General features: G+C 33.6%; 1 protein-coding gene across 1 annotated transcript; it reads right to left on the bottom strand.

Moving 5' to 3' along the window:
* Nucleotides 1–6795: 6795 nt before the first annotated feature.
* LOC149141456 (GDSL esterase/lipase 6-like) lies at nt 6796–8580 on the bottom strand. Its single transcript, XM_089447537.1, has 5 exons — nt 8285–8580; nt 8079–8197; nt 7737–7976; nt 7290–7548; nt 6796–7181 (listed from the first exon to the last, which is right to left on the bottom strand). Exons 1-5 carry the CDS (start codon nt 8568–8570, stop codon nt 6925–6927), a joined length of 1161 nt encoding a protein of 386 aa, XP_089303663.1. The 5' UTR covers nt 8571–8580; the 3' UTR covers nt 6796–6924.
* Between the last annotated feature and the right edge of the window lie 13169 nt (nt 8581–21749).

Genomic DNA, 21749 nt, shown 5'->3' with positions numbered 1-21749 from the left:
CCAATCAATAAGTGACCATAAAACAAGTGATTGCAAGATCCACAGTAGGCTCCAAAATTCAAATGTAGGTAAAATTTTGGAGGGTGTTTGTCGCATCAACAAAAGGTTCCATCATCCTTCTTCAACTTCCTTGTGGACCTCTGTTTCATCTCATTTTCAAATTGGATCTACTATCATCACATATTAGTATATATACATATAAAGGGATTCTCACAAACTACAATCATAACCTACAAATCTTGCCACTGCCATAGACACTGCCACTGTACCAATTGTTTTCATTGACACACAACCTACAACTACTAAACTACCATGAAACCACTATATTTCTATACATCCTACACCAAAATGTCATATCAATCACTCATATTGGTTTTCATAATGCTTCCCATATTTTGCTTGAACTAGAACTACAATATGGCCATTCAAACCCTTCTTCAAAACCAGTTAACTTCATTTATCCAAGACACATGCAACATGCATATAAACCTTCAAAATAAACAAAAGATATTTTGGCCATCAAATATGAGTCAAAATGACATTACACCCCTCTAGTTACATTCATCTTCAAACTGTGATCATCCATCTTCTTTTGGATCTCAATTTGGAAAAATAATACTCCCAAAACTCATAAAAACCATAACATACCATATATTAACTCAATTATTCTATAGAATACCTATTTCCACATGCGCTACTAGGTTCTGTAACTAGTCACTGTTAAATTTTAAATACACGATAAATTGTTGATATATATATATATATATATATATATATATATATATATAACTTATCAATTGATGGAGGTTGAACCCACAACCTGTATACTAAACTAACAACATCTTCTAATTCTTCTCCTCGGTGGGGCTTGTAATGGCTATACCTTTGCATTCATATATTTTAGTGGCATCAAACTCAAATGAGCTAAGGTTGTGGACAGCTTTTTGTGGATATTCCAAACAATCACCCATGATTTATACCTTTGGCCTATGATATATTATATATACAGTTAGAAGTCATAAACATTCCAATTCTAGACGGAGCAATGCATTGGAAGTAAATTGGAACAATGAGACCTTTAACAATGTTCTTACCCGATTGACCGACCATGAATTATGTCTCTGACTTCAACAAATGAAACCATTAACAACATGTTTACCCAATCAGTCGACCATGACTTATGTCTTTGACTTCCACAATAAATACATGCAATTAGATGTCAAAGAATTCCAACTCTAGCCAAAGCAATGAAACAGAGGAAAACTAGAGAAACAACGAAACCATAAACAACTTAACAACATGTTTACATGACAAAGTCACCCAAGGTAATGAACCAATCACATTACAACCAAACCAGAAAATTATAGTAGTTTCCTCTTGAACTCGCCAATGATTTATCTATGTTTAAAACTCATTAATCATTCGTTGGTTTGAGGCCAAGTGCCTCATGTGTATTTACATTTGTGTGGTGGTCCCATGGAGTGTGAGGGTGGAACATGAGCCAACCCATTTGTTGCATATATTAGGAACTTAAACTTTTCAATGCCCATATGATCATTTAGTGACAACATTTATGACCAAGGGCATAACCCAAACACATTGAAACTTGGCCTCCTTTTTAATTTTCAACATGATCACGCCATGTGGGTCGATACTAGGGGTCACTGGTCATTTGCATGGTGACATCATCAGGCCACATGGTAGCCTGTGAGGGGTGCCATGTGTCACTTTTTTGGACCTTTCACCAATCCAAAGTGGCAATATCACATTGCTACGCGACAACCCCTAATGGCTCGACGTTAATGTGTTGAAGTCAACATAATCCACATTACTATGCGATAGAATAATGCCATGTGTTGACATTCAGTTGGCTCTGGTGAATCCATTAAATATCGTGTTGTTTCTCTTCTCTTTAGTCATTTATGTTTTGATACATTGTTGATCTATCTGGAACTTGAACACCTTTTAACATCAATAAGTAGTGTGCATCTTTGTGTAATCATGATCATTGATTTTATCTATCGACGATGGACATTTGCAGAACTTTCCTACTATTTAACCTTTTAAAAATTTGGGTTTAGCCCTATAGTTTTCCCTTGTAAATTGACCGAATCTAATGCTAACTTTCAACACGCCATAACTTCTCATATAGGAGAATTTTTTATGAGCAATATATATCATTGGAAAGGTATTAACTAGCTCTACGTAACCACAATAATTATAAGATTTTTGGAGCTGCATCATAACTTCATAAAAAACTTAAATAACTTTAAGTACCTGTATCTACAAGCAATGAGATAATGTAAGAAGTCAAGTTGTCATATCACTTCACAAATATCCCTGCTACTTCTTTGATCGTCAAGGATGGTCCTGTTGTTGATGTCCCATGCTACCCTTTGACATCAATGACATCTTGTTGTCATCAATGACAATACTATGTGCAATAATCCCCCCTTTGTCATTGATGAAAACATCCCTAGAAATTGATGGTCATTGGTTATTAAAATAAATCAAGAGCTCCTCCTGTACAAGTGAAGTGTTGCAATATTTCCTTGCTCAAATGCAAGTGAAATTCCTGCAATCTCTCCCTATTACATAAATCAATTTTAGCAATCTCTCCCCCTTTAACGTAAATGGAAAAGAGTCATGAATATCTATAGAAAGATGTCATGTTGATGATTTTGCATGAGTGCCTGTTCTAGGATGATCGTGTGGATTTGTTTGAACCATGCTACTTTCTTTCTAACATATAATCACCTCCTGAGACCGTGCTTGAGTTGCTTGCTTGTTCCTAGTCTCCCCATTAGGATCATGTTACTAGTATTCTTGTGCATGTACTCCCATCGAGATCATGCTTTTTTTGCTTGACTATGACTATTCCTGTTCTCATTTATTTATGTACCAGAATTTTTTATATGCCTGCATTTTTTGTACATTGAGATATCACCATCAAAATATAGTCCACATACTTCCTTCATACAATAATTTCTTCTTCAAGATTTTATTTGATAAGTAATAATCTTCAAGAATCTTTCTTCAAGGAATTATATATGAGGAATCAAACCTTATTGAGGTCCTCCTTGACCTCTTCTCCATCTACCAGCATTGATAGGAAATATGTCTCTGTTGTACCATCCAAAATTAAGTCTGCAATCTCGCACTATATGACCTTCATTATGACATATGTAACATCCAACATTGAGATTCAACACTTGCCAATATGGTTAAGGAATTCTCTTTATTTGGTCCTCATATCTCCATCTAGTTACTTGATCATATCCTCTATACCTAACCATATCATTTTTCTAGCAATCCTACGCTTTGTGTCCAAACTTTGTACATGATAAAAAATAACTAAGAAAATTTGATACCTAGGAAAAGAAGGAGATCTCGATATTCTGAAGATAGTTCTTGGTAAAGTTATGTTTCCTTATTGTTCAACCCTTACATGATCTGTATTCATTTTTTGATTTATGATACTTGTTCCATTATTTCTTGTGGATGCTTTGGAATCAACCATGTTCATTTCCTTTCTTGCATCATTTCTATTTGTGGATCCTTTCGTATCATTTTGATTCCTAGAATTCTTCTCTTTTCTAGAATTTTCTTGAGAATTATTGAAATGAACCTTCTTGACCTAATGTAATACTTTCTATGGATCTTCAAGTGAGATTATGCCTGATGCTATAAAAGTTTAATCAAGCTTCTTGAGATGTCTTTCATTTGACGAGTTTGGGGGATTAATTTTTCTTGGATGCATCACATTCTTGATAGCTAAGATCTATCTTAATAAGAGGTGACCTTTGCATGCTGAGAATATGATCTAGAGATTCAATCCCTTTGTTGAAATTTTATTTAAGTTGCTCCAACTCTTCTCTTAAGGAGACAACTTTCTCCTCCAATCCTTCACATATTTGTTCGATCTCATTTATCTTTTCTGACATAAATTCCTTTATCCTTTTTTCTTCTTCTAGTTCAACTTTGAGATTAACGATATTGTCTTCCTTTACACTCTTTCCTTGAAGCTGCTACATCAATTGAATTTATCTTTTCTTGAGAATCTTGTTTTCCTTTAATGCACTTTTAAGTTCTCCTTCAATATCCACTTTTTCTCCAGGTCCTTCAATCTCAACTATGAATAGTATTTCATTCAATTTTCTTCATCGGTTTCACTTGCATTTCTTTCATTGTCACTTTATTCCTTTGAGTAAAAGTTATTTTTCTTTCATTTTTTCTTCTTCTTTTGATACTTGGGTTTGAATCTTGATTCATCATCACTTTCATTCATCTTAGCATAAGGAAATTTAGATGCATAATGACCAATTATTCCACATTCAAAACATTTGACTTAAGGCTTAGCTTTAAACTTGCCAGTTTCTTTTCGAGATTTCGAATGAACTTGACTTCTTCTTCATTGGAGATTGAGTCTTCTTGATCCTTTTGTTTTTTCAGTTCATTTTCTACCTTGAAGGTTGCTTCATTGACTCTCGCATTGTCTTCCTTGATTCTTAACGCATATGCGGAAAGAATTTTATGAAATTGATTACTATCATCTTGTTAACTTTTGTTAGTTCCTCAAGGGCTAAGACTTTAGGATTGAATCTTGATGGGAGTGATCTCAAAAAATTTCAAACAACATAACTATCAGAGACATCTTCACCAAATCTTGCAAAGGAGTTAACTATGTTGTCTACATGAAATGAATATGAAGTAATCTCTTCATCGTCTTCCATCTTCAAACTCTCAAATTCCCCCCTAAGAGCTTGCAATCAAACTTCTTTAATTTTCTTATCACCTTCATAATAAGTTCGAATTTTATTCCATACCTCATGAGCTTACACACCATTGAAACACCTTTTGTGGTCCTAACCTTACAATGGACTTGGATTTCGAAATCTACACAATGATACATTTCCAAGAATGTAAGAATCATCTCAAACAGAGATTGTATGAGAAATTTATGCTTCCTAGAAGTTGACATGTCGTGATTGACCACCCAAAATCAAGATGATGCAACGTCCCCCATTACTCATGGAAAAGGGGATAACCATGTGGGAAATATGAAGAAGACTCTATAGGGGTCAAATTGTAACTCATATTGAAGGTTGAATGGGCCAAATTTATCCCTTGGTTGGCTATCGAGTTGTGTTATAATTGGGCCATGAGGAGGAAGAGGGGTTTGGTTATATTCTAGTGCATTGTGTTCCATAGTTACGTATAGTCGCTGAGAGTCGATAGAGAGAGGGTGGAATAGAGAGATTTTTTTGTTCTGTAGTAGCCCACGGGCCACAGGTCTCACTCCTTTATATTTGCACCATTTCCATTCAGAGAAAGAAATAAAAGAGTAGCCTTACCTTTCAACTGGGTCTTCTCCCGACACGGTTTCCCAAGTCATATCATATGTCTTGTATTATTGTTATTGCGATTTTGTGAGTGTTTATTCTATTTGTTCTCTATTTTTTTTATATATATGCATAAGAAAAAACAATAATCTATTAGATAAAATTAACATTCATAATATAGATGGTTAGATTTCAGTAAATCATCTTTATCAGATCTATTATGACGAACTATTTAATGAAATATCCATAATAGTTTACCAATCAATTTGTTTTAGGAATATTTCACTAATAAATATAACACTAAAATCAATGAATTAAAATATGACTCAAATTAATTCATTAAGTTATTTTTCTACCAAAATGTTGTTTTTCTTTTCCTTTTTATATTTTAATCATTTTAAATATGTCATGCACTGCACCACAATTACAAACTATATAATGTAGTTTCAAGTTAAAAAGTGTTTTTATTTCAAAATTAAATTTTTAGATGCTTAATAATATACAAAATTGCAATTCTCAATATAAGGCTTAAGTGATGAAGATGGGGAGACAAATAAGTATTTTATGAAAATTTCATAGAGGTACATGCAGGATTAGGAAACCTTAACAAAGAGTTAGATTTGGCAATGCTTTAGACCCACAAGAAAACATTGGGTAGAAATAATTGGGAAGTGGTGGTTTTTTTAAACAAAATGTCTAATAATATATGTGTTTTAATTTGGGAATCATAGGTTTTATATGTATAATGAAAATAATTTTAATTTTTAATTATTTATAGGTTTAGACTAGATAATTATAAGTTTTATGTATTTAATGAAAATAATTTTAGAAAAACATGTTTTTACTATAATTTTAGAAAAACATGTTTTCACTGTTAGGCAATAAGAGGCATATAAATTATATAAAATAAAACTAAGAATGAACAAGCATTTGAAAAAAAACACCTCGTTAACACTAAGAATGAACCAGCATTTGACAAAAAAAACACCTCGTTAACAGCGTGGTAACATATATTCAAACTTATTAGAAGTTTAAAATGTTTTGTTTCAATTAAACCACCATTATTATAACAATTTAAACTAATTTAATAATTAATATAAATAATTTATGTTAATTTAATAATTATAATCATTTACTCTAATTTAATAATTATAATATAATAATTGCAATAAAGTTAATGGGTAATGTTATGTATTCATTTTTAAGTCACATTTTGAAAGGAGTAAAAGATATAAACTTTAAACTATAGTAGGTCCATTTGGCCACAAATAAGGAATCTTCTACCCCAATTAGAAAATCAAAATTAAAGCTCTTGAAAATTGAAATTAAAGTTGAGAGTGAAACTTTTTTCTTGAAAATTGAAATTAAAGTGGAGAGTGAAACTTCCTTTTTCAAATATATTGGAGGGTGACAAAAACTAGTCGATATTTTAATGATGACAATTGTACCCAAGTTTTCTCTGTAAATATGCCTATATATAGAATTATTCAAGAATCCATGGCTATGGATGGGAAAAAATGGCAATAACAATACAAGGTGAGCATTAACCCAAATACAAACTCAACAAAATAATAATCTGCGTTCAATGTCTCCGCAGGATTAGGGTTTTAAGATTGATTGGGGAAATGAAGGATGAATTTCCGTTCCACATCTGCCGAAAAACCATCCAATAGACTTTCTCCGTGGGATGAGTTCCGTCCCAGAACACATATTTCTCTGGTTGTTTGCAAAGAAAAGCTCTGTATCTTCCACGCTTATCCTTGGGAACCTTTAATCCACAGTTGACAGCCGTGTTAAATGGCCCCGCCCCACAGCATGCATTTTTCGTTTCAGTAAAACCTGCATTCAAAGCCATTGATACAGCAATTCCTTACTTTAGAATTAAAAAAATATCGGTACGACAATGTTTTAAATAAAATAATACTGGCAAATATCGTTGATTTTTACCATAGGATTTGCCATGTTTAATTATATTCAAAACGAAATGATAAGCGTTGGTGACGAGGAATGTTGCTCCCTCTAACTTTTTATTCAAGTCAAAGATGAGCTGTCTGAGGCCACGATTATATGCCATTGCAAGCTTATTTGCAGTTTCCAGACATCCACCATTCCAGGCCTTCATTCCAGCCAGCCTTGAACTTGGAACACATCCCACGGGAGGGATATCTAATACAAGGAATTTTCTTGCCCCATTAGAGTACAGACTCTGCAACATACACATACATTATTACAGATAGAAGATAGTACCCAATTTATTAGATAGAATAGTGGGTGAACAAAATGGTAGATTATTAGATGTTTTTGTCTTTTCCCCATAAAATTATGAATTGAAAAGGTTTAAAATGCATTTTTAAACTTATAAATGAATTCGCCCTATAACTACTGAATACTTACCAACAAGTACTCGTTATATTTACTGAGCAATAGCTTCACGAACTCCGGAGCACTTGTAGTCCTTTGGAAGGTGGTGTTCAGTAAATAATTAAGGGCAATATCATTGCCACCACTGCTAATGACATACAGGGACTGGGATAGATAGGTTTTAGCATCAATTCCACCTGCGCCTTTTTGCTTTAGACTCGAAGAATAGTTGGCCACAAATTGGCGTATTTGGAGACTTAAAGGAATGTCATTCTGCAGAAAATTAGAGAGCAACAACGTTTCTAAGATGTAAAAACTCAGTGAAGTTTTCATTTCTGTTAATTAATTAGATTGAACATCAATTTTGGTACTAACCATGTTATTGCCCGTGGAATCCAGTAGTCCGCTTCCACCAGATGCAAAATTAATACCATGAAAGAAATCAGATCGTGGCTTCAGAAATGGAGGTGGGAACGGTAACCTCAACATACTAGCTGTACATAAAATTATAACCCAAATGTCACTCAACATTAATCTGATGAAATAATCAGTGACATGAATGAAGTAGGAGCAAGAAATACCTATGAAATCGAATGCAGTTCGGCCATTGGTGAAACGACCAGTGGGGCGATGGAAGAAGGTCTCCCCGTAAGGGGGGAAATTTGCTTTAGCGGTTGAATTGTGAATGAAATTGTTGTTCCCAGCGTCTGCGAGCGAATCCCCAAAGATGAACATAGCAGGGACATGAATATGATCATGATACTTAACGGCAGTGACAGCAGGAAAAGAGAAAATAAAGATAGGGACTACCAAAACTGTGAAGAACTCCATTTCTCTCCTCCCGGGGACAAACGGATATCTCTGCATCGAAAGAAGAGAGATTGGCATTTATAAAGGCCATAGTCTAACTGTTGTTGGTGTCTAATTTAGTCTAACGTTTTTAAGATGTTTATAAATAACATAGTGTAACATGGAGGTTTTGTTGTTGGTGTCTAATTTAGTCCAACGTTTTTAAGATGTTTATAAATAACATAGTGTAACATGGAGTTTTTGTTGTTTATATTTTTAGGTTGGTTTTTTTTGTAAATTTGGTAGGGTTATATCTTTATCATGCTCAATATATCACTCGGGTGGGGAATTGAACTAGTGAATTCACATCAAAGAGTATCTTAATAGGTAACCGATCACTATCTATCCTTGAACCAGGGACTTCACATCAAAGAATGCCTTAAGGCTTTCATAGAGCACCCGATCACCATCTATCCTTGAACCAGTGACTTCACATCAAAGAGTGCCTTAACACAACACCCATCGCCTATCCAAGACCTTGTAGACATTTTCCAGTAAATTTGCCTAGTAAAAATTGGTTGAATTTACTAGTTTTGAGTTGTGATATTTTCAGTACCTAGGACTTTTGCAAAATGTTGAATCTTGATTGAATCCATTTTATAATTAAAAATACATTTTAGACAACAAAAAGAATTCACAATTGTACCAAAAATTAATTAACTAAAAAAACATATAATGATTAAACAACAACTTTGTAAAATAAGATTGGCTACTTTGATCATCTCCTATAGTATTTTAGTTTCCTTGAGTAATGGCACTTTGGTTTTACATCTGGTTTTTTAAGATTTGATTGAATTTACTAGTTTTGAGTTGTGAATTTTTTGCAATTTCAATACCATGAGTTTTTTAAGAATGTCGAATCTATATTTATAAAATTACAATTACTTATAATTAAAAATACATTTTGAACAACAAAAAAATCACAATTCAACGAAAAATTATTTAGCTAAAAAAACATATAATAATTAAACAACTTTGTAAAATAAGGTTGGCTCCTTTGGTCATCTCCTATCTTATTCTGATTTCCTTGAGTAACGACACTTTGGCCCTTAAATTTGTTTTCCCAAGAATTGGTAAAATTTAAGAGTTTTAAGTTGTGAATTTTTTAAGATCTCAATACCCAAGATTTTTTTACATTTTGAACAACCAAAAGATCACAATAGCTAACGCTCTCAACTGGTCAAGTCAAGTCCTTGTTGTTAAGTGTTTTGCTCGTTAAGAGGTCATAGAGTTAATTCTCCCAACACCCTTGAGGTTAGCCCAAATTTTCTTATATGAAAAAACAAAAAAATCAATTCAATTACCAGCGAAAAATACATACAATAATCAAACAACAACTTTATCCTATCCTCATCTCTTATTTGGGTAATGACACTTTTAGATTTGCTTCCTTGAGAATTGATTGAATTTACGAGTTTTGAATTGTGAATTTTTTAAAATCTCAATACCCAAGAATTTTTCAAAATGTTAAATTTCAATGAAATCTATCTTTATAATTAAAAATACATTTTAGATTAAAAAAATTCAAAATTCAACCCAACACTATTTTAAAGAAAATGTAATAATTAAACAACTTTCTTTTGAAAATAAGATCGTCCCCTTTGGTTATCTACTATCTGATCCTGGTTTCCCAGCGCAAGGACACTTTGGTCCCCACGTTTGCTTTTCCAGCACGTCTCTGGTGAATGATCGTGCAAGATCGCGAATTTTGTAATGGCTGACAGCCGTCTTGCATTATGCAAAGAGTGACAAAATGATTTTGATGTTATCGTTATCGTGAAGCAATATATATATATATAGAGATTTTTGACGACGCATAGGATGCCATTCGATTGGCCCTCTGCAGCATGACGTTGAAAGTGTAGTGTTACTGCAATCAAAATGATTATTTGATTCTCTAATGAAGAAAGATGATGGCGTGCCACACAAATTTTCTTCCGTGGTTGGAAGAAGAATTAAGTGGACGGATGACCGGCTTTGCTTTATTTTGCTGGAAAAGCAAAATTATTGTTTCTTTGTGTAATTGCAGCAATTACACTTTTAAAGTACAAAATGGAAGAATTAAGTGGAGGTCGTCTTCTCTTACTGTTTCTGCAAAGTGAAAATTGGAAGCATTAAGTGGAGGTCGTGTACCTCGTGTTCTCTTTAATGCTAGAGGAATAAAGAAAAGATCATTTCATATGATAAGGCTAAATTCGTTTGTAGTAAAGAAACTGGCTTTTTAAGTTAATAATGGAAGAATTAGGTGGCTGCTTTGTTTTCTTTATCTCTGACAAAAAGGGGCAAAAATTGGAATTGAATTTGATTAAATTTAAAGGAGAATCTAAATATAACAGAAGTGTGCTGTCATATGTTCGTAGTGACTTCAAAGCTTTTTTTTTTCACTTTTATCTTAAATGGTAAAAAATAATAAAAATTCCATATTAATTTCATATTTAATTATTAAATCACAAATTAAAAAAAATTATTTTATTATTACCTCCAGATTGACATCTTTAAGCTTTTCTATTTGGTTATAATGTCCTTTGATTTTACTTAATAATGTCTTCGATAATGTCATCATTTTATTTAATTTTGTTTTTTTTTAATATTTAATATTTTATTTTTATTTTTTTATATAATTATTTTTAAATATTAATTAATTTATTTATTTTAAATATTTTATTGTTTCATCTAAATTATACATTAATTTAATTAATATTTTTTGTGGATTTAATATACAATTTGAGTGGGTACATTATGGTTAGGAGCGTAAGTATATAAATTTAAAACTAGGGTAGAGTATGTATGCATTAGTAAATTTTAGTAATTAAATCTATGTGTGGAGGTGGGTCTTTGGTTGGATGAAAAACATAAGGATTGTGGAAGGCTCTATCAAGCCTCTTTAATTCCCCAAAGTGACTTCCACCGTTAGCTTCTCCCATGAACTTTGAACCCAAAACCTGGTGGAGATTAAATTATTACAATAAAATTTACTAATATAATTAAACAATTTTATTTATTTATCAATAAAAAATTTATTATTAATTTTTATTTATCTTCCACGTACACTTTTAAATACAAAAGTAATCTTGAAATTTAAATTTTAAATCTCATTATAAATAATACTTCTTTATTACAATGATTGATAATTAAATTGTTTACAACCTTTTCAGGAAAAAATTAAAATCAAATATTTATTTATTTAAACTAATTATATAATTAAATGTTATAAATTTTTAATACAATTTATTGAAAAAAACTAAAAATTAAAAAATACTAGCACTTAGATTAATAAGAATTTAATTTTTTGCTGGTCATATTTAAAAAACTTTTAAAAGAAATTAAATTAATATAAATTGAAATTTATGTTTTAAAACCTATTCAAACGGTCCATCTTTTTATTATAACTATTTATATAATAAAAAATTAAGTATTTAAAAGATCAGCAAATCTAAAAAAAAATAGTTTTTTTTTTTAAGCATAGGTTAAAAATTTTAAAACTAAATACAAAATATATCTAAACCGATCATCTCCTTATCATGGATTTTTAATATAATAAGAAATTAAGTGTGTAGAAAATTAGCAAAATAAATTTTTAATATAATAAGGAATTTAGTGTTTAGGAAATTAGCAAAATAAAAAAATCCAAGGATACTATGTGGAGTTGTTATTAAAATTGGAAGTACAAATCTTTTTCTTTTCCCACATAATTAAGTGTTTTTTTTAAATAGATTGTAATTTTTTATTCATCAAAGTTAAGAGTGAGGAAGATGTTTTTAAATAAAAAGTTGGCGATTTATATATATATATATATATATATATATATATATATATATATTATTTTTTCTAAAAATATTGTTTATGCACAACTATATTAGTAAATGTGATTAATATAAGCAAAAAGTTTCATTTATATCTACCAAGTCTAATAAGCATCTCAAAACAAGAATACTAAAAATTAACTAGCATCTTCAAAGTCCAATTCCAATCTTGGGCATTTATAATTTAAAAATATGAAATTCCTCAAGCCCAATTCCAATATAGACTAGACCTTCTCGGTAATTATTTTACTTTAAAAATCATCAAAATTTTATAAAAATTATTATAAATTAGAATATTTTTACAAAAAATATTGTCAAATATTTTATAATTTTACTATTAAGGAATAATAAGATGTTTTCTACACTTTAAAATTTTCCCTAATTATACAATCTATAATATTACAAATTAAGGAACATTTCATTGTTGTACTCATGGAAAATAGTTTTAGATGTATTTTCAATCTTTCTTTCTTCTTGACTTCTTGCTACACTCTTCAAGGATGTTCTATGATGACTGAAGGTAAATCATAGATTGAAATGTTTTGGAGTAACTCAGATCTATTAAGTGTAGAAAGGGGTCGAATCTCTACAAGTGCAAACATTGCCTCAAGTTTTGCACTAGAAAAAATAGATTTGTAGCTCGAGAGATTTGATCACTCTCATTTTAATAATTTTAAATAATTTGAATTTTCTTTTATTTGACTAAGTCAAAATGTTTGGTTAACATAACATAAATAACAAGACATTCCAACATCTCTTCCATAATACATTTGCATCTCCAGAGATTTGATCCCTGTCATTTTAATAATTTTAAATAATTTGAATTTTCTTTTATTTGACTAAGTCAAAATGTTTAGTTAACGTAACATAAATAGCAAGACATTCCAACATCTCTTCCATACTAGATTGGAGAGCACATCTTGGGGCAACTATAATTTCTATATTCATGCACTATCTTGTTCCCTCTTAATGGAACATTATTTGTAACTACTATTAGCAAAGGATTCATGCCATGTTCATTATCTTCATTCATCACTTCTATACCAATAGTGTAATCCATCTCTAAACTTTAGAGTTCTAACTTATGTCATTCTAATCTTTTACATTATCGAGATCCAATGGTTCACATTCTCCTCATCTCTTCAATAATGTCATGATTAAGCTCTACCAAAAAGTCATTGCTAAAATGAAATATAATAATGTCAAGAGTAAGCTCTACCAGAAAGTCATTGCTAAAATGAAATGTAATGGATAGTGGTCTATAAACATTAATTGTAACATTGATGTTAAGAAACAGTCCTCATTTATCCCACCATATATAATTGAGGAATGTTTATAACATGACATTTATATTGATATTAACATGGTTAAACTCATTGTAATCCCCCTTTCATATGCTAATGATATTATTCTTATTATTAAAACTTTTGATGATTTTAAAAAGAAACTAAGAAATTTCGATGAATTTATAAGATTAGAATCAATATTGATATAACTAAAATAATGATAATTGAATCTACGAAAATAAATTATTCCCCAATTTTGTACACTGATAACACCATTAAATAGATTAGATCATTAGAAATATTTAACTTGATGAAGGTATCCAATGTTGATTTTTCATAGGGTCTTATATACTGATAATTACTTTTAATGATTTAATTCTTTTACACATTCTTATCCATGATTCCATCATTAAGAAATTAAACATAAGGCATCAACAACATAAAATTTATGATCATGAAGAGACATCCAAACAAATAATACAAGAGTTTACTTTGAGAAAACCCACTTGGGGGAAATCCCAACAACCTTTTCCTTAGAGAAATTCTTCTTTTCAATAAGAGACACACCTAGACATCTTAATCATTTACAAGGTCAAATTGACCAACAAAATAAGATTGGTCGAACCTGGTCCAATAGCCCCTTAGTCAAGTTAACTAATTGCCTAATAAATTTGGTCTGGTGTTCTCTGGTAGGGAAGAACTTCGACCCACTCTTATACCTGAGAATTTCGGTCATGTAGCACTAGAATGCATTATATTTTTTTCCATGAGAAAAGGAACCCATAAATTTATTCATCCGGAAGAGGAACAAAGTTACATTTTTCATATGTTAAACGCATTCGAGCATTTAATGCCTCACGACAAATCATAAAAAAATGGTTGAAAGGCCAACAAGGTGTAGAAATTTGATAGAATTGCCACTGCTCAAGAAATTTAATATAAAATCAAGAGACCAAATTCTACTCTACTGATCTGCAGAATGAAATTTACAATTTATAACAACATGCATAAACATGTAATAAGAAAAACCACAACTCCACAGTGATTTGTAGGGGAACCCAACGGGGAAAAACCCCTCAAGCCTATTTGCATTAATCAGTTGAATAGAGAGTATTACAATTACATGCCCCAGCTCTGAGCACAACCTACAAAAGAATAATTATTCTCACTACTGACTAAGGAACTCTGGCCTACACTTAGTGACTTTATGCCTCCATCAGCCTCCTATTTCCTTGCGAAAATCCTAAGGAAATTGGCCCCTATTCTTTATGAATTTCCTCCAAATTGATTGTGCAATTCCCAAGGATTTTAATTATTCTCACTACTGACTAAGGACCTCTGGCCTACACTTAGCGACTTTATGCCTCCATCAGCCTCCTATTTCCTTGCGAAAATCCTAAGGAAATTGGCCCCTATTCTTTATGAATTTCCTCCAAATTGATTGTGCAATTCCCAAGGATTTATCATTGATTGCATGCAACACCTGTACACTCAAGACTAGTCTACAATTGACGTTACACTACCTTGTCATCTCCACTTCAGCTGAGGAATTCAAATTCCTTGCATGCACTATCTATTTTGGGTTGATTGATCAGTTAACTGGCAGATCTTTGAGTTAGACTATTGTCCCACTACACAACTAACCTTCAACTGACTCTATCAATAGTTAGAGGTCAGTTAACTAAATACAACTGAAAATAACTAAACTATATTACTAAAATTTAGCAATCACACATGCATAACTGAACTCCAAGCCCTCTAACTCGAATTTACTGAGCTAACTGAGTGACAAGATCCATGTCACATTAGTTAACTACCTCCAAGTTGTCCTATTGATGTGGAAATTCGATTTTACTCAATTTGACTAAGGCTAAAGCCAAATTGAGCCTTTCTTGTTACATTTTTCAACACTTCCTCTTAGCAAGAAAGGGATTTTTCACCACCCCTATCCATCACCTATGGAATTTATTGTAGCATTACCTATCAATATTGTTGATACTACTGCAATAACTGCAACTGAGAAGCATAAAAAAAACACTGAATCAACTTTGTCTCTACAACTATCTACTGGGAAAACTGCATTGATGTTGATTTTTCACTATGCCTCCTGCACTGATATCAGCACTGCTCTGTGCTCCATAACATCTTATTGCACCAAAAAAAATTGATCCTTCTGCTACTGAATATTGTGGGCTCCTATAGAAAGGTAATGATCCATGACAAGGACACCTCAATGAACCCTGCCCAAATATCTACAATTTTGGGACTCAGGTTCTACATCGCCCCACGTCACTCCTAGAGGTATTGTTGCATGCATGGAAAAATATATCTCTATCTTGTAGACCTTTTTCACTTTAACTCGAATCTGATTCACTTGCCCAATAGCTACATGTTTCAAAAAGGCTTTCCCTTTACTGAAAATGACATCATAGCCTATATCCTCCAATACTGCTACAGAGATCAAGTTCTTCTTCAACCCAAGTACAAACATAACATATTTGAGGTTAATATGGGAGCCTAAATCCCTCCTAATGGTTACAGTACTAATTCTTGTAGCACTATACCTCCCATTATCCCCAAATTATTTATGTATCTGGAGATCCTTCTCCTCCAGGCTACTGAAAAATTCCTTGTTTCCAGTCATATGGTAAGATGCACTAGAATCTAGGTACCAATCACTCCCTCTTACTGTGCTTACTAATCAAGAACGGAGGGTGAAATATAGATCTAATTGAGAATCCAAGGCATCTCATCCTACTCCTGCTACAGGCTCCTTGCTAGGTTTCCTTTGTGGACACTTTGTTGCATAGTGTCTGAATTCATGGCAATGGAAGCATTTTATCTGAATTTTCTTCGAAGTTTGTTTGTCAGGGCGAAGTTTTTATGGTCACTGTTATTTTTTAATATCTCAGTCAGTTTCTTCCACATAGCAAATGGTGTCTATTTTCCATGGAGATTTGAGACCACATTGTCTCTCACACCTTCCAGGATGATCCTCCTGGCTCTAACAACATCTTTCTTCCATTGGGCTAATTGTTGTGCATCTAACAATAGAGGTTTTGCAATATCATTTTTCACATATTCTAACACACCATTATCATCAAGCATTGCTTCCATGCGGTCCTTTCAGGCTATGCAATTCGAGCTACCCTGCAGGGCATAATCAAATCTTAGTTCGTTGAAACCTATTCTCCCAGGTTTGAAGAAAATTTGCTACATTAAAGCTACAAATTCGAAATTCATGAGAGACAAATTCAAAAGACTATTTCTAGTGTGAATTTTGAGGCTCTAATACCATGTATAAATTTGATAGAATTACAACTACTCAACAAATTTAATCTAAAATCAAGAGGCACAATTCTACTCTACTGATCTATGGAATGAAATTCATAATTTAGAAAAACATGCATAGACATGCAATAAGAAAAAACAGAAATACACAATGATTTATAGGGGAATTCAACTAGGAAAAACGACTAAAGCCTATTTACATTAATTAGTCGAATAGAGAAACTATTACAATTGCATGCTCTAGTTTTGTGCACAACCTACAAAAGAATAGTTGTTCTCACTACTGACTAAGGACCTCTGACCAACACTTAGCCACTATATTCCTCCATGAACCTCTTATTTCCTTGCACAAATCCTAAGGAAATTGGCCCCTATTCCTTAGTAATTTCCTCTAAATTTATTACGCAATTCACAAGGATTGATCATTGATTGCATGCAACACTTGTACACTCAAGACTAGTCTATAACTGATGCTACACTACCTTGTCATCTCCAGTTCAGCTGAGGAGTTTGAATTCCTTGCATGCAATAGCTATTTTGGGATGATTGATCAGTTAATTGACAAATATCTGAGTTAGATTATTGTCCCACTGCCTGACTGACCTTCAACTGACTCTATCAATAGTTAGAGGTCAGTTAACTAAATACAACTGAAAATAATTGAACTAGATTACTAAAATTTAACAATCACACATGCATAATTGAACTCCAATCCCTTTAAATTGAATTTATTGAGATTACTGAGTGACAAGATCCATGTCACACTAGTTAACTACCTCAAAGTTGTGCTACTGATGTGGAAATTCGATTTTATGTTGGCATTATGACTAATGTGTTGTCTTTGATGGAAACCTACTTGATAAAGATGTCAACATGATGGTGGTAGAATAAGTATATAGGCCAGGAAAGACGTGATAGAGAGATTAGAAAAAAGAATACTAGTTCAGAGATAGAGGAAGGATAAAGTTGATGTTTTAAGAAGTATACGTGGGTCTTGTGAACAAAGGCCACGTACATACATGGGTATGGTGAAGCAAAGTCACGTACAATTTCTGCACCATAATATTCTCAATACCAAGGGTCTTTACCATGGTATTGGCCCATAGCAATTAGCATGATAACGGATATTTGATCCCGTCAAATAATACCATTGACATAACAATAGAATTGTCCTAATATATTAGCTAAGGCCTATGCTATATAAGGAGATGGAGATCAAAGTGTTAGGTTTGCATGATATGGCTTATTGATGAATTGTTTTATTTGAAATAAGTCTGCACTTGTGAGTGTGATGGATCAGATCTTATAGATTTGAAATGTGATGCAGGAGCATCCAACCAAGGGTAGACAAGTGGAGGTGTTTGACTCGCAAGCTAAACAGGTTCACAAGTCATTGTACCTGAGTTGTTTTTTTCTTCTTATTTTATTTCCTTAGTTATCAGCAGTTGGGACACGATAGCAGTTTCGGTTTCATTTTTCTGTTAAGGAGTTTTGTTTTATTTATTTACAGAAAAAAAAAAAAAAAAAAAAAAAAAAAAAAAAAAAAAAAACAAAAAAAAAAAAACAACAACAAAAAAAAAAACAACAACAACAACAACAACAACAAAAAAAAAAACAAAAAACCACTCTATTTCTTTTAAAATTAATCCTAGAATTTAGATAAATAGGAAATTGACAGTTTCTTATGGTAATTGTTAACAGTTTCCAAAAACCGTTTAACAAATCATATAGAAGCAAAAAGAACAAATCATTGTGGGGTTGATTTCCATCATAGTAGAAGAGAAATAAAGAATTTACAAGTAACATTTTGTAGTCCTCTGAATTCCATGTGCAATTAGTTTCTTTCATGTTCTTAAAAGATATTGAGCACATTTCCAAGCAGAAGCAAGCATTAGAAATTGAAATCTTTTAGTAGACATCAAGACAAACAAAGATAGCAAGACCGAGAGCGTGGAAGTGCTATTGCAAGCATATGGAGAGGAAACCATCAAAGAACTGATAAGCCTCACAAACAATCACCTACAGTTCTGAGCAGTAACAAGCGTATAGCAAAGCAAATAAGCAGAGGGTTTCACATTTAACATCACCAGAATCACCAATACGAAAATAGCATCAAAGTCCAGGTACTACAAGACTCATTATATAAATCTTTTCATTGAAAACACAGTTTGAAATATAAGTTACAAGAGTATTTGCAAAGTAATTTATAAGTTAAGTTAAACAGTTCATATTACAAGTAGACCGAAGACCTGGGTTCAAAACCCTGAATTACATATACATAAGTTAAACCAGTTCGTGTCACAAGTAGACCGAAGACCTGGGTTCGAAACCCTGAACATACGCTCACCCTAAAACCCCAAAGATCTTAAGCAAGACAAGCAACCTATCCATATTCCACAGAGGGACTAATTAAACGACAGAGAGGCCGAAGCCTGAAACTAAGACACAGCAGCATCAATAGGTTACAAGTATGAACATCATGGAAAGACCCTACCTGGTCTAGCGAAGCGCAAGAGGAGCCGAAGCCACCGTTGCTCACTCGCCTTCCACCTGCAACCACCACAAGCAGAGAATCAATAGCAAAACACAACAGAACTCAAACGAGTAGAGAAACAGGGTAAGGGTTTCACTTACCAGAGAAGGGGTCAACGAACTGCAAGCAGAGAGATGACAACAGGTCGTGAACCAGCAAGAGACCCTGCTCACAAGGAGCGTTCACTGTCAGGACCGGAAAGAGAAGCATAGAAAATACTAAAGCAAAGAAAGAAAACATACCTGAGGAGTCTGCGAGCTGAGGATGAGAATGGGGTCACCTCGTGGCCGCAACCTGAATGCACAAGTAACCAAAAGCAAGATTAAATAGCAGAGCCATCGAACAGTAACTAGTGAAACATAAACACAATAATGCCAGATACATTCAGGAGGAAATAAGTTGTCATCATGTCACAGAGAACCTTCGGACATAGTCGCAGAACGCCGAAAGGCAGCCCAGAACCCTCAGGCAGACCGACAAGCAAATACAGGCATCCATCAAAATAGATAAAACACTAGCAGAGTCCTGCTACTGGACAAGCCGTGGCCGAGAAGCCAAGTTGAGCGCCAGAGCAACATTAACGAAACCCTCAGGAGGAAAACCAGAGAGCAGACCCTCTCAGCACAAAAAAACAACAGTCGAAATGACGGACCAAGTGAGGAGCTAGGGTTACAAGCATAGTGAAGGCGGGAGAACAGAGCCCGAGGTTGAGACAGGTGTCTCCCTCACAAGAGTACCATAGCAATCACATTAATCACAACCAAAATATCTAAGTACCACTACACCCTACTAAAAATCATAAATTTAATAATTTCGAATAAACCAAATCTTGTGTCCAGTTAGAGTACATGGGCTGGTCCCATTAAATTTTGGTGTGAGAGAAGGTTAGTGGAATGAAATGGAAGTTGGGAGAAGAGGACGTGGCAGAGCTATTCGAAGAGTCGTAGATGAGTGGTTGAGAGAAGAGATTAGGATCCTGAATGACCGTTTCATTGCAGTAGAAGCAGGAAGGAGAAGGGATCTGAAAGTAGGAGATGACAGTGAGGAAGAGGTTGTAGTTACAACAGTTGGATCAAATGAAGAAGGACCTGAGATTAAATTATTAAGGTCAGTTTTATTGGCTAGCAGTAAGCCAAAACCTGAAATTCCGAACTATGATGGAAGTTTGTCCATAGAGGTGTTGTTGGACTGGATTAGTGAGTTGGATAAGTATTTTGAATGTGAGGAGGTCAGCGAAGATAGGAGAGTTAAATTCATTGCTACCAAGCTGAAGGGACACGTAGCCTTATGGTGGGACAGTGTCCAGGCAGAAAGGAGAAGATTGAACAAGTTACCAATTAAAAAGTGGACCAGAATGGTCGCCAAGATGAAGGGTAGATTTCTGCCCAAAGATTATCAGATTGCTTTACATCGACAGGTACAGAATTTGAAGCAGAGAGGAATGATGGTGAAAGAATATACTAAAGAATTCTATCGGGTGAACTTGAGAGCTGGATATACTGAAGACACCCCAGAGAAGACAGTGAGGTTTGTGAATGGCCTAAGGCTGGAAATATTGGACGAAATAAGTATTCTTTCTCCAAAGAATATAGAAGAAGCATATCAGAGTGCCTTAAAGGCAGAAGAGAAGCTCACAAGAAAGCAGAATGCTAGGAGGGGATGAGGAACAAGCAAAGGAAAAGGACAATCCTTTGGCAGAGGAAGGACTGCCAATAACAGTGAAGAGGGCAGCAATTCCAAAACTTCAGGGACAGTAGAAAAGGATGGTAGCACAAGAGGAGGAAGGCCATACCAGAGAGGCAGGGGAAATGGCAGAGGCAGAGGAGCTGCCTACCAGTGCTACAAGTGCCACAAGTGGGGGCACAGATCCTTTGAATGTCTTGAAGGAGAATAGGCTGGTCAAAGAGGAGCATATGTTGCTCAGATAGAAGCAGAGGCACCGCCTCAGGAGGTAGAAAATGCACCAGAGACAGGAGAGGCCTTAGTCTTGAATAAGGTATTGTTAAAACTAGCGAAGGAAACAGTTGAACAAACCCAAAGGAAGGCATTGTTTCGGACTGTGTGCAAGTCACATGGAAAATGCTGCAAGTTGATTATAGACACTGGAAGCACTGATAATCTGGTTGCAATAGAGATGGTGGAAAAATTGGGTCTGAAACGACTGAAGCATCCAACCCCCTATAAGGTGTCATGGTTACAGAAGGGTCACCAACTGCTGGTTGATGAGCAGTGTGAGGTGGAATTCCATATTGGAAAATATAAGGACAAATTTATTTGTGACATC

The sequence above is a fragment of the Pinus tabuliformis genome, chromosome X (genome assembly GCF_031772625.1).
Source record: "Pinus tabuliformis cultivar Carrire ecotype Pingquan chromosome X, CPIR1, whole genome shotgun sequence".
Lineage (NCBI taxonomy): Eukaryota > Viridiplantae > Streptophyta > Pinopsida > Pinales > Pinaceae > Pinus > Pinus tabuliformis.
This window is presented reverse-complemented; position numbering and strand designations above follow the sequence as displayed.